The sequence below is a fragment of the Dendropsophus ebraccatus genome, chromosome 4 (genome assembly GCF_027789765.1).
Source record: "Dendropsophus ebraccatus isolate aDenEbr1 chromosome 4, aDenEbr1.pat, whole genome shotgun sequence".
Classification (NCBI taxonomy): domain Eukaryota; kingdom Metazoa; phylum Chordata; class Amphibia; order Anura; family Hylidae; genus Dendropsophus; species Dendropsophus ebraccatus.
The window spans coordinates 103,520,724-103,535,244 of record NC_091457.1 but is presented as its reverse complement, the minus strand read 5'-3'; the positions used below and the strand labels follow the sequence as shown (position 1 = coordinate 103,535,244).

Sequence of the window (14,521 nt, the reverse complement as noted above, 5' to 3'; positions counted from 1 at the left end):
ATGGTGCATACTGCGGGACAGATTTTTTTGTTAAAGGTACAGTAGACTCTTTAGTCTACCTTTACAGCAAAAAAAAAAAACAGCACATTTATTGATAAAGCTTGCCCATTTTAAAGATCCCACTTGTGTAAAACACAATTTTGGCACACCAGATGTCCACTAATGGTTGCACAATTAAAACCAGATTCTGGCACTTTTTGCCTAGTTATGGTGCGTTTACACTAGATTTATCTGACAGATTTTTGAAGCCAAAGCCAGGAACAGACTATAAACAAAGAACAGGTCATAAAGAAAGACTGAGATTTCTCCTCTTTTCAAATCCATTTCTGGCTTTGGCTTCCAAAACCTGTCTGTGTAAACGCACCATTAATTTTCCCAATGTATCCAATTGATTGTTATGGAAAACATTATGGGCACAAAACCTCTTACATGATCTTTGATGGGTTTTGGAGACAATAATGGTATGATCTGCTAAGTAGTGCTGAAGTCAACTTTCAGACTTTTTGATACAGAGATCAGGAAAGACAATGGACACAAAGGAATGCTACAATCTCTACAGAAGCAGCACACCTAATACAACACGTATCTGTATGGGTTTCCCCAACACAAAATCGTCTTGTTGGCTGACAACAGTAAACAGCGACAGACAGTGACTTTTCCATTTATTTTTTAAATAAATACACTTTACAGAAAAGAAACAATTTCTGGTTTTGTGATTCACAGGAAACTAACACATCAGATGAGAATTTGATATGATCAATCATCATCAGGCGAGGGTCCAGAAATTATGAAAGTCACTTTACATGATGCTATCCAGGGTGGGGATCAACCTCACCCTAAACCCTCCCCGAGCCTATCACTGTAATACTGCTGAATGATCCTCTGATCTGTTCAACGAAGATGACGAGCAGGAAACATGATAACTCCACCTGCTTCTCCTTAAACCCAGAAACGATGCAGGATTCCCATTAAAATTAATTCATAGGATAAATTGATCTCTATTCATCACTGCGCACAAATTGCCTGGTCTCTCCACTCTGCCGCTTTCCAAAAATACACACAATTTAAAAGAAAAAAAAATACACATTTCCTATGGAATATATTACAATTCTGTCATAAAAATACTTTGCTGCCCAAAGTTAAGGAAAAAAAACCCTCCTCCCCCTTAAATAATCCTGTGCAAAGAAAAAAAGAAAAACAGAACACTTGATGCCCGCGGGGGGAGGGGACACCGTCCAGCGCGGGAGATTTTTTTTTTTTGGTTAGAATTTTTTTTTCTTTTTCTATAAAACTATTCTTTTAAGAGCTCTGTTTTACAAAATAAAAAAAAAAAAGTCCATCTTGGAGTCTGTGGGAACAGAGGTGGGAAGTGAGAGTTGCTGGACAACAAGGAGAACGGGTTTATTACAAGTGCAGAAGTCAATACTCCATCCTACAACCTGACAAGTGCGTCACAGCGAACTGCAGCTCTGCTCTTCTGTCTCCAGGAGGGAAAAGACCCTGTGTACACAGCATACACCTCCAACTCCTCACTCATTCAATGCTAGAATAATGTCGTCTTCAAGATCAGAGTTATCTGAACTATCAGCTGTGGAAGAAAACAGAATATCAGCAGAGTGGTCATACCACTGAAAATGCAGCATATCTATTCACCAGCAAGCAAAATCGATATAGCTTACAATGGTGCCTATCCATTCATAGAAAGCAGCAGTAACATCCTGGAGAATGGTGACATGAGAGTGCAGCCTATACATTCACTAGAGACAAGTGACGCTAGACACAAGTGAGCTTGTAGCCTATCCATTGCCTAGCAATCAGTAGTGACATCAGTGAGAAAACTGGCTATCCTTTCACTAGACAAGCAGTAAATGCAGCATTTCCTGTTGGTAACATTGTGGTTAAAGACTTTCCCACTATTTTGCACAACAGACGGTACTCACAGTCTCCCAGTATCATCTCCACTTCTGAATCTTCATCGTGACCATCATCATCTCCATCATCACCATCATCTTCCTCATCGTCCAGCAAATTTGCAAGTTCTTCGTCATCAGAGGGGGAAAAGTCATTCTCTCCATCCTCTCCAGCCTGCTCCCCTGCCTCCTCCTCTTCCTCCAGCTCAGCATCCAGCAGGGGGCCGAGATCATCAGAATCATCGTCGTCATCGTCATCCTCTTCATCCTCTTGTTCTTCCTCCTCCTGAAAGGTACCATGAATTAGCTCTTGAGATGAAAAACCAAACATCTCCAGTAACCCCTACTCCCTTATGTAGGAGAGCGAAGTCTGTATATACAAATCGGAATATAGAGCCATAGATGATCTGTGGAAAAGACATTCCCTAACCTGATCCTCCTCCTCATCTTCATCCTCTGCTAGCCGCTGCCTTCCAACCTCATAAAGCCGACAGACAGTGTCCATATTTAGAGAATCCATCGTTCCTTGGTTCTGGGAGAAGAAATTACATATAAAGTCAGGACACAATGATGGAAAAAGGACAAATAAACCCCATGTCTCCTCACATCTAAAAACATCCAGATACCTCAATGACAGCCAGGTAGCAGTCTTTAGTGTCTGTGCACAGGTCAAAAATGTTCCGCTTTACGTCAATGGTGGCTGTAGAGTAAATGACAATACAGTTATCATACAGGATTACCATAATAAAAAATTTAAAAAGTATTTAGCACATGGGTCAAAGAGATAATCAGTTCTAGAAGATCAAGGAGCTGTAGGAACTAAAGCAACACTTTACTTTGTCTATATGCCCATATAATGCACACTCACCACCGCTATTCATACAGTGCAATCTGTTTTATTCCTGCACAACAGTAACCACTTAGGCACTGCTCAATTGGTAATAAATGGTTTTTTCTATAATAGCCTTTAGATACTTTTGTGCCTGGAAAATTGCCTTTGTTTGACTGACACTCACCAATGGGCTTGTAATCTGTGGCATTAAATGTGCGGAATGAGGAGCCAAATGGACTCTTCATCCTCTCTTCTAGAAGATCATCCTCATCATCAGCCTGTAGCATGGCTGCAACAACAAAAAGAAAACCACATTATAATACAGAAAAAAAGCTAAGAGGGGAAGCAGATGCAACAAAGCATAGAAAGACTACACAACAGACACAGGACACTGACCTCCATACATCACAGTCCCAGTGTTATTGAAGACGACACGGCACTGGTCTAGGTCTGGCACTGTGTGGAGAAGGTGGAAAGTTCGCAAGTCCCACTGAGCAGATGATTAAGGAAACAGTCATAGTAAAAGGAACCAAATCACTGTATGGTGAAATTCACTTTCATTTTGGCTTCCACTCATCACAATTTTCAGCATTTATGCATGCAGTACAGCAACAGTTTACATTCAGTCTGAAAACCGATACTAACAGACTAGGACACCTTTAAAGAGACCAAAATTCCAAAATTTGGGAAAAAAAATGCTGCTGTCCACAGCTTGTATGTGGTATTGCAGTTTAGAACTATTGTAGTGAATGGAGCTCAACTGCAATACTTCACACAAACTGCAGACAGGTGTGGCTCTGTTTTTGGAACAAAGAAACCATATTTTTGAAAACCCGGACAAACCGTTTTACTTATTGCAAAAAAAAAAAAAATAGTTTTTAATAAAGGGGCACTCCAGCTAAAAGCTTTTTCTCCTTTCAACTGGTTTCAGAAAATTATATAAATTTGTAATTTACTTCTATTGTTAAGTCTTCCCATACTTATCAGCTTCTGTATATGCTGCAAAAAGTGGTGTACTCTTTTCCGTCTGACACAGTGCTCTCTGCTCTCATGTCTGTCCGTGACAGAGATGGCAGCAGAGAGCATTGTGTCAGACAGAAAAAAAAAACACCACTTCCTGCAGGACATACAGCAGCTGATAAGTATGGGAAGACTTAACAATAGAAGTAATTTACAAATCTATATAACTTTCTGACACCAGTTGATTTGAAAGAAAAGGATTTTTACTGGAGTGCCCCATTAACAGTGTTTGCTTACATTTGCAGACTGACATTTGAGCATTTAGCTTTCTCTCCACCCTGAGTGAGCTTTGCTCCAGAGTCCCCCCCCCATCCATTTAATAAGCTTCAACCCCCCCCCCCCCCCCCCCCCAGCATTACAGGGGAACTCCACATAAGGAAAATTTGTTTTCTATCAAAAGTACATTAAAAGTTTATATATATATATATATATATATATATATATATATATATATATATATATATATATATATATATATATATATATATATATAGTGCTTTTCTGCCAGCTGATTGAAATCCAGGAATTGAAAAAAATGGCCTCTGTGCCAATTCACATTGTCTCCTGCTCCCTCTGCCCTCCCCCCTTAGGAGACAGAGATTCCATGCCTGTGTCTCACAATGTGTGTGTTTGCGGAGATCAGGCTGATGATGCAGACAGGGGGCAGGGTGTGATGTCCCAGGAGGCTTGGCTGGATCCCCCAATCCCCTGAGTGATTCACCATCTCTGACCAGCCAGAAGCAGGTGCAGCAACTTCTCTGGGACTGTGATGAACAGCTGAGGGAAAGCATTGCATTCTGGAACCAGTACTGCATTCTGGGAACTGCTCAACCAGGAAGTACAGAAGCACAATACAGAACAAAACCCCCCCATACAAATGGATTTTTGGTAGTTTCAAAACTGGGATAGATATGTAAGTAATGCGTTATGCTTCTGCAGAAGTTTCATTGTTTTAAACCTCTACATGGAGTTCCCCTTTAACAGAAAGTAATCATATTGAATATAAAATGAAAATGTAACTGAATGTTGCAAACATTTTACAGCCTTACAACCAATCCAAAATAAAGATTCATGGGCCACCAAAAGACTAAAGAGACATTTTGATAACATTTGTATGCATAAAATCCTCCTTTCTCTCCATCACATTCTGGTTAAAAGTAGAGGTTCCTTTCAAGGACTGTATCGTATATTATTTTTCTGTATTCGGCTCCGTAAGGGTATGTTTACAGGGGACACATTCACTGCATATTACAGTAGCAGCCAAGGAAATGGGATTTGCAGAACTCTAGTCCACACACACACACACACACACACACACACATACACAATGCTGAAGAAACACTGTGGATTACAAATACATTGGCCAAATTTGATAGAGCTATCTGATTTATCCACAGCAACCAAAGGTCAGCCTCCACTTGGCCCACAGCAATTTGAGAAATAAAAGCTGAGCTGTGGTTGGCTGCATTGGTCTCAGAGTGATAAAACTTAGCCACACTTTTTTTTTTGTTTAATACAATAATATAGTCTACACTAAAATTCACAGCAGCAAATCTGCAACAAAAAAGTGGGCACAATGCTGCAGATTCTCTACTGCAGAAAAGCTGTAGTGTATCCACACTGTGTAAACATACCCTAACAGCCCATAATGAGCTCCATGCTATGAGGATACAATCTCTGTGTTGACTATGACCTCCAGGCCATTCGGATGGAACACACCACTGATGTTCATGTTGAATTTGTCAAATTTGTGAATAGCTTGGGCAGACCGCACATCCCACAGCACCCCGTCATTTAGCACCAGATCATCCGTGGGGTTGAAGGTGGCACAGTTACGCTTGTAGTTATTAGCCAGATCTGGGTTATATAAGGTCAGCAACTTCTGTCCTGTCTGGATGTCATAAATCTGCAAGACAATGAGAGTGAGAGAGGTATATTATAAAGTCATCAACATCAATTGTCCACTTCCAGACCCCCGATGGAGAGTGATTTGGATCTGTGATTGGAGATTAATCACTGTACAGTTTAAGCTTGTGTAACTTTCTAACAGACTACAATGTAAAATGATTCACTTGTTTTAAAATCTCTGCTTATTGATAGCCTTAAAGCATTACTGTCATTTGGAGTAACTTTTGACATTTCATCAGACATGTCAAAAGTTACTGATCACATTGTGATCCCAAGATACAGCCGGGGATAATGTGAAGCAGTATTCTCCACTCCCTGTCCCACAGGATATCTGACTATTTCACTTCTTTGTCATTTATTTTCATTTTATAAGACCAACAAAAAACTGCGCAAAACAAAGTGTTATTCATACAATATAGAATAAGTAACACTCTCATGAGGATAATGTACAAATGTATCAAAATGTTGTATTGTCAGACACATGAAACAACCGTTCCAAGTATACCTAACAGATAGATGGATAGGAAGTGAGAAAGGAGGAAAGAAGGGGGAGGTGGTGACCTATTTCACTCCATAGACTGTAATGATGTGAATGAGTTGGAGTTCATTGACAGCTGGGCAGAGAAGCAAGCTGCTGTACACTCCCCTTGGCAGTATCAGGGGGTTGAAGCAAGTCTGAGGAGTGGGACCTGCTGTGATAAGTAACTTCTGACATGTCTGCTAACATGCCAAACAACGAGTATCCATTAGCACCAGAATATCTGTATACTGAGACATAGCTAAAACAACAACAAAAGGTCTTCAGGAATAGCATACCCATCTTGCTTCTTCTCCTATTCTCTTATCCGATGACTAATATTGCCCAACAGATGGCAGAGATTGGTGCAGCTACAGTTCCTTTGATGATCAGCACATCACCCGACCATTAGGGAAACACTTTGGGTGACCTGACATTGTTGAACTGCCCAGACTGCAGACTGTAAGATACAGGCACTGAAGTTTTCCTTTGTATTGCAGTCCCAAAATACAGTACTTTTCTATTTATAACGGTAGTGTCAGCTAACACATTAGTATTTCTTTAGCATTATCCAGACTGGATAATTGCAACTACAGCAAACCTTTATCTGGGAAAGGTATTGGGACATAAAACTTTCTGCCATAACTATGCCATCACATGCAGGGAGCAATGTCTCACACATTAGCCAGAAGTAGTCATTACTGATCCAGCCCACCACAGTCACCATAGTTTGACATAAATCAGTTTAACTTGGCCTTTGTTGTGTTGCTGCCATCTCTCATCTAATAACTCACATGAGCGATGTCTTCCTTTGTGCCTATGACACGGTCCTGGGATAGTTTGCTGAACTCCACATAATGATCCTCTGTAAATGAATGTCTGTAAATACAATAAAACACAAAGTGAGTCTGTGAGGACTTCCCCTGTCCCTTTGAGTCCATTATCTACCTCCACTCACTTCATGTCAAAGACTGACTTCATTCCCCATAATGCAGAGAGTGGCTGACTCCAAGTGGCTGCAGTCAAAAGAAGAGATCCATCCTGTGGAGAAAGACAAGGTATGTAACTTAAGATGCAAGTATGGATCTGGAAAAGCAAGTCCAAGAACCAGACATGTCATGGGTAACAAATCAAAAAACTAGAGGCAGGAGAGGACACATGTGTCATGCATAAGGGCAGGTACTTACTCGTGATGGCTCTAGGTGTGTGATGGCAGAGTTGTGGCAATTGTAACTGGCTTCTTCCTGACCGCTAAAGACATTATACAGCTTGAGTTGTCCTGTGCAGGTGCCCAACATTAAGAAACGTTCTCGAGCTGAAAATGCACAACAGGTAAACCCACTTTCATCCTCATTGGCTTCTCTGAAAACAGAGATTGGACGGAACCTGAAAGAAGAGACATTTGTAGTAAACAAGCATGGTAATCTCTATATAACTGCAGTACTGTCCCAACATAAATCTTTTTTTTTTTTTTGATCAAATAGTTTTTATTAAAGATTTTGCATTTTTTAAAGTACACAGAACCACAGGGAGGCTAGTACAGTAGCCCAAACCCTGCGCAGAACAGTATAGAACAGAAAACAAAAAAGAAACACAACAAATTGGCAACAACCAACATAGTCCAAAGAGGCAACCCTTCAGAAGAGGAGAGATACGCAGCAGTATAGACAGTAAACAGTAGATAGGCTCTATAACCTCCATTATAAGCAGAAACTCCTAGATATATTAGGTAGCCGGTGAGGGAGAAAGCCTGCCTCTAGTAAGTGACGGCGGTGCCATACCGAGGGTATCTAGCCAAGGCGCACAGATCTTCTCAAATTTTTTCATCGCCTCCCGCTTTTCATAGGCATATTTATCATTGGCAATGAGCCAGTTGACTTTAGCTACAAAGACAGTACTCGTCGGAGGGTCCTGGTCAAGCCAGGATTGAGCTATCAGCTTTCTAGCCATATATAAGATCCTAGCAACAGCTACTTTACCAGGATTAGGTAAGGCTATGTCCTCTACGTAGCCTAAAATGCAAACTAAGGGAGACTGTTCAAGGTGAACAGAATAGACTTTGTGGATAATTGAAGCAACCTCCTGCCAATACCTCGTTAATTTTGGTCACCGCCAGAACATGTGCAGGATCCCTCCCTCGTCTCTCCGGCACCGAGGACACAGGGCATCGGGACGAAGTCCCACTCTAAATAAGAACTCCGGAGTTCTGTAGACACGGTGTAATAGGTACAAATGGGACAGTCGGTGCTGCTCCCCCACGGACAACTGGGGCGTCATCTCCAAAATTACCCTCCACAACTCATCCTCTAGGAGACCCAAGTCAGCCTCCCACTTCTCCTTTATGGTCAACGGATGTTTTTCAAAAAAATTTGTCGTGCAAGTGGATATATAGCAAGGAAATGAGACCCAACATAAATCTTACCGACTGAATATAAGGTGTCTGTCAAAGCAGCCTCCATCCACACCCCCATATTTTGGGAAGGCGGCGCGGCGAGTCAGTCGTGAAGTGCAATTGGTTGGTGCCTGTCTGCGTTGCTTGGGTTCTGGACACTGGTGGGGAGTAAAGAGGGAAAAGGGAGGGCAAATGGCAACTGGGTTCTTACAACGGGCATGCTGTTCTCGTAAGTATTCTGTCATGATACTGTCTAAAGTCGGTGGGGAAGGCACATGTCGATCCAGCTGTTTTCTGAATGCGGGGCTCTGGCTGTAGGCACCGTGGTCTGACTTTTGTCTCAGAACACGTGACCTCTTTCCATTGCAGGGCGACTGGCGTTCTCGCACAAAGCTGATGCGACCAATTAGAGGGGAACCTGTAGAAGCAGGGAGAGGTGATGACAACTGAGGAGGCAACTGGCTACGAGATGGCGGGTGAGGGCACATGGAGCTGGTGGACAAGCGGGCTGGGATGCGTGGTGTCCTTGGCAGGGAAACAGGTGAAGAGGCTGCTGGTGGCTGAGTGGTGGCTGCTGGCAGGAAAGTTGAGGAGTGTGATGCAGCAGTCATAGGCAGGTCAGCCTCTCGAGTCAAAGCTGTTGCAGTTTCCTGTAGCCCCTTGGAAATTAGATGGTTGCGAATTAACAGCAACAACTCCTTCTCTGGGAAGGAGATACGGGATTGTGCCACCACATCTGCTTTCTGTAGTCGTGCCAATGATACATCACTGCCCATGAGCAGAGGCTTCCCCGAGACCCTTTCAATAAGCTCTGCTGCAAACTTGCAAAAGCGGACATGTTCACTGCGCTTATCTTGGAGAATCGGCTCCTTCATTAATTGCTGGATTTGACCACTGCTGAATAAGGGAAGCTTGCTGATGATCTGCCTTACAGAACTACTACGGCTGAGACCAACCAATGCTTTACATGACAAAGCCCGAATCTGGTCAGCATCGGTTATGGGCATCTTCACTGACAACAAAGAGAGCAGCACTTTAATGCCATTGTTAGACTGAACCACATTCCACATCTTGGCAAGTGTCGGTTCTCCACTCCCCCCACGTCCATGTGGTTGGAAACTTTGGGAGATGGGTGTCCTTCTCCGTGGGGTCCCAGAGACATATTTGCCAATGCTGGAGATACGAGTTTCTGGGGCGCATACACAATTGATGATGATTTGTAAAGCTGATTTCTGGATCTCTGCATCATGGGTGAAAAACTCTCCCTCAGCCACATCCAAGACAATGCTCATGCCTATGGAAAAGAGAAGGAGGTGAACCGTAAAAGCCATTCTTTTAACACTGCAGTGAAGATGATCACTCACAACTACATAATTTTCCTCTTCTTACCTACAGTGGAGACTGTGGAACCTGCCTCATCCAAAACATCAACTGGCTCCGCCAACTGTAGCTGGATTTTCGGCACCACAGTGAGGATAGCGAGAACATCCAGAGCATAGCGGACTGTGTCATTTCTGTGAGGAGGGAATGAGATAAAATTGTTATGTCTATGGTGCCACAGTTCATGGAACATGAATGGGGCTAAACTCCCCTACAAGACAGCCATACATACAGCTGCTGAACCTAAATAGGCTGTATTGGGGCACTACAGCCTCTTTGTTCTGATAATTACTTTGAACAGTTGGTACTCAACCTGTCATACTTAGTTCATATGGTAAAATCACAGTCGGCTTTAAAGGGGTTGTCTAGATCCCAACCCCCTCAAATCTATGTTAGAGATGTTTTGCGAAGTGGGCACACTCCTTCACATAAGGTATTGTCCCAACATAAACTCCTCTGAGTCCATCTTCCGGTTATATGGGACATTGTCAGGCAGATCTCTCTCTGATAACCGACAGGTAGCTCTGTTATCAAGGATACCGGGTTCCATATTGCGTATCGTAAAGTACTTTTGAGGTATAACCTGACAGCAGCCTCTATTACGATACCACAACATTGGAAGATAACCAATACGCCCTTGATATTGGAGTGGTAAAAGGAAGATTAATATAAGAATGATGAAGCATGGTCGTTTTGATGGGTTTGTCACTATAAAAGGTTTTCTTAGAAACAGTATATGAAATCGTGAGGGAAAACAGGTGGGTGTGTACTCGAGCACTGTCTGTGTGAACCAACTGCTAGTAAGGACAGATGGCATCACCTGAATATCCCAATGCATTTTATCCATAACAGTAGTACCAACAAAAAACAAAGTATTTGTACCTGTTCCGTGCAAATTTATATATAGAATGTGAAATAGACTGTTGAAAAAGACCTACACTATGGCGGTATAACCAGTACTAACCTCCAGGTAGACGTTCTATCCAGGTTGAGGTTTGTCAAGTAATCCACTGCCTGTATCCCCTCTGGGATAGTGTGAAAAGATCCCTACCCCAGGTGGTGGTGTAGTCATTGTTGAAGAGAGTTGCAGTCTGTTTGCTCCAATTGAAAATTGGTAGCGTGTGCAACACTTGCAATGTAAAAGTCTTTTGCTGGGTAGTGCGACGTCACAAAACTACTGTACTGCAACTCTCTTCAACAATCACTACACCACCATCTTGGGTGGGGATTGCTAGCTTCTTTTCACACTATCCCAGAGGGGATACAGGCAGTGGACTACTTGACAAACCTCAACCTGGATAGAACGTCTACTTGGAGGTCAGTACTGGTTATACGGCCATAGTTTAGGGCTTTTTCAACAGTCTATTTTACGTTCTATATATCATATGCGCGGAACGGGTACAAATACTTTGTTTTTTGTTAGTACATGTAATCTTCTTACCTCTAATAAATTTTGAATGGAGGTATTAATTTGTGGTATTATTAGGCTCTGCGATGGACGCCCCAAATAGAGCCTCAGACACACATGTGAACTTGGCATAAATTGTAGATGGCAAAGTAGTGACTATGGTAGGTGATTTAACGGGCACCTAGCAGTGGATCTGTATTATCTTTATCAAAAGTGGAATATTACAGGTCACAAATGGCTATAATTAGATTAGGAAGCAGTGTGAGAGTTTTGTGAGGGTGATCATCAAAGTAGTATACAAGCCACTCATTGGGGGAGATTTATCAAGCATGATGTAAAGTGAAACTGGCTCAGTTGCCCCTAGCAACCAATCAGATTCCACTTTTCATTCCTCACAGGCTCTATGGAAAATGAAAGGTGGAATCTGATTGGTTGCTAGGGGCAACTGAGCCAGTTTCACTTTACACCTTATTTAATAAATCTCCCCCATTGTGTCCAAAATACAGAATAAATTGTGTTTTATATGTAGAGGCAACAAATCAAAATCAAAGAAAATCCTCCTTGATAAATCTGGCCCCAGTTTCATTCTTTCAATGCATTTAACTCCAAATGCCAAAAAGACCTCATCCTTTACACTCACCTCGCATAATATGTCTTCCAGCTACAGGCAATTGAAATGAGCTGAAGCAGCAGCTGGACACATGAAAGCTTAAGGAAAACTTCAGCAGGTTCCCAGTACAGCTGAGAAGGACCAAATGCTATCAAGTATTCCATCATCTCCACTATTTGCTCTCGGGTGTATGTACAAGCCTAAGAAAAACAGAAGTTTATACTGGTAACCAAAAAAAATAAAGTAAAGCTTTAAGGAGCAGGGGCATCTGACTCTCCCCTGACAGCTATTTAATAAGCATGGCCAGCTTTATACTGGTCAAAAGCTGTATACAAATAAGACATGATCTGCTCACCTTGTAAGGTGGAGGAGGATGGATCGGCAGCCCGCCTTCTGTGCGCTGCAATGACTGCTTTACTTGTTCTACCTTAATGGCAAGATGAGCTTCAAAATATCTACGCAAGGCCATGCACGTATGTTTTCCTGTTTGCCGACTTGCAAAAATCTCATCATCACTTAGCAAAGCTCCCTGATCTTCTAAGTTTAGGATCTCCAGAGTGCTGATCTGTGCAGAGAAAATAGATGACACAATGAGGGGGTCCTACTTTCTCAAAGTTCTAACAAAATATCTATTTCTAGACTGTGTCCCATTCTTTCCAACACAGACAGCTCCCTACTTATCATACAGGTAAGGAGATTTATTTCCTTGTGATTCCACCCTGGCCTCTCTTACCAGATTAACCAGCCGCCGCAGTCCATCTTGGTTGTCAAACAGCTCAAGAACAGCTCGGAACGAAAAGCAGATGGAAAAAAACATGGTTGCATGGCAGCAGCCTGATGCATGGGAGCACTCCATAAGCCATAGTGTGTAGTTCACCACATCCGCAAGCACTTTGTGAGGATGCATGCAGACCTTAAGGAAAGGAAAAAAAGGTAAATATTGCAAAGAAATATCACCGCAGAACTCTTACTTAGGGTCCTATTACACTAAAAGATCATGCGAAAAATAATCCTATTGTTCAAATTCAAGCCATAATATTTCTATGTGTAAGCAGGTAACGACGAGATGATGCGGATAATTCGTAAATCGTTCGTATATGAATCGTAAATGAACGTTCGTAACTGCGACCGTAACGACTATCGTTCTGTGTAATATTGTGAACGATTTCAGGTCATTTGTAAAAGCACTAATTTGCAACTGTTTATCATAAATCGGAGAAAATTAAAAATCGCTTAGTCTAATAGGCCCCTTAGAAATGTGAAGTTTTTACAAATGACACTAACACTTTGAGGAGATGCATTACACATTATCCAATTACATGAATTCTAAACATATTTCCTATTTTCACTCCTCCAATATCCAATGGGTATCCATTAGGCCAATGTTAATAGGCCTGCTAAAATGTTAAAAGACCTTTCAATTTAACATAACTTTAGTATCACTGCTTGCCATAACCAACTTTGAACATACAATGTGTACTTTCAGAGGCTTAAAGCGTAACTGTCATGTTGTGTTTTATTGCAGAAATCAGTAGTATAAGCGATTTTAAGAAACTCTGTAATAGGTTTCATCAGCCAAAAAAGCCTCCTTCTGTACTCAAGAAGCAATCTCCCAGCCTCCCCCCCTGACTTCTTATCTGTGCATTATCAGGCAAACACGTCTTCATTACAGAGAAGCCAGTGAAGACGGGTTCTGCTCTCTCCATTGTAAGCCTATGAAGGGGGGAGGGGCTGAGGGAGATGAGGGAGCAGGAAGAGGTGACATGAAGGTCAGCTGTTTGTAGATTGTCTGGGCACCTAAAACGCTAAATTCAGGTGTCAGAAAGGTCAGTGCTTATCTATGAACTTACTGAGAGAAGATTGCAGGGTGTTGTGCTTTGCAGAAATCCTCCGTGCTTAGTCACTCCTAACAGCCCCTCCCCTCTCCATAGCCACATAATGGAGACAGAAATCCTGCTTCATCTGATGTGAGGGGGGAGGCTGGGAGATTGCTTTTTCAGTACAGAAGGAAACTCTTTTAGTACATAAAACCTATTACAGAGTTTCTTAAAATCGCTTGTACTGTTGATTTTTAATGTTTTCAGAAAAATGGCCCTGAAATAGGGCTGGGCGGTATACCGCAAAAATACAGATACCATCACTGGCGTCGGTTAACCGACTTCAACTTAGCCAGGATGGTAATTGCGGTATTTTTGTATTTTTATGTCCCCGCGCCCGTCCTGTCAGAGCCCCACGCGCGCACACACACAAGCGGCCCGGCACGAGCGCTGCACGTCATGTGCAGGGACGCCGGCATCGGTGCGGGAGCTGAAGGAGCAGCAGGGCCCAGGTGACCGCCCGCACCGCCCCGTCTGGTCCAAGCAACCATCTCTCCGCCCCCCTATGCGCGCACCTGTCCGCCCTCTCCGAGGCCCCGTCCTGCCGCACCGTCCATGAGCCCACCACCCGTCCGGTCTGGCGTCCCTGCTCACTGAGGGGAGTACAGGACAGCCGCCCTCACGTGCTGCTGCTCCTCCAGCTCTGACACAGCCGCGTCCCTGCACA

General features: G+C 42.7%; 1 protein-coding gene across 4 annotated transcripts in view; it reads right to left on the bottom strand.

Annotated features, from left to right (window-relative positions):
- Positions 1–645: 645 nt before the first annotated feature.
- The window catches only part of DCAF1 (DDB1 and CUL4 associated factor 1), a 39,883-nt gene continuing 26,007 nt past the window's right edge, over positions 646–14,521 (bottom strand). For all 4 annotated transcript variants that reach the window (XM_069966554.1, XM_069966555.1, XM_069966552.1 and 1 more), the window contains exons 10-24: positions 12,711–12,890; positions 12,333–12,542; positions 12,008–12,177; positions 9,969–10,093; positions 8,610–9,873; positions 7,375–7,573; positions 7,146–7,228; positions 6,982–7,066; positions 5,435–5,668; positions 3,139–3,232; positions 2,927–3,031; positions 2,537–2,610; positions 2,341–2,442; positions 1,941–2,196; positions 646–1,588 (exon numbers count right to left, since the gene is read on the bottom strand). In XM_069966554.1, the coding sequence (XP_069822655.1) occupies positions 1,530–1,588; positions 1,941–2,196; positions 2,341–2,442; positions 2,537–2,610; positions 2,927–3,031; positions 3,139–3,232; positions 5,435–5,668; positions 6,982–7,066; positions 7,146–7,228; positions 7,375–7,573; positions 8,610–9,873; positions 9,969–10,093; positions 12,008–12,177; positions 12,333–12,542; positions 12,711–12,890 (3,240 nt within the window). In that variant the 3' untranslated portion in view covers positions 646–1,529. The remainder of the gene's footprint in view (positions 1,589–1,940; positions 2,197–2,340; positions 2,443–2,536; positions 2,611–2,926; positions 3,032–3,138; positions 3,233–5,434; positions 5,669–6,981; positions 7,067–7,145; positions 7,229–7,374; positions 7,574–8,609; positions 9,874–9,968; positions 10,094–12,007; positions 12,178–12,332; positions 12,543–12,710; positions 12,891–14,521) is intronic.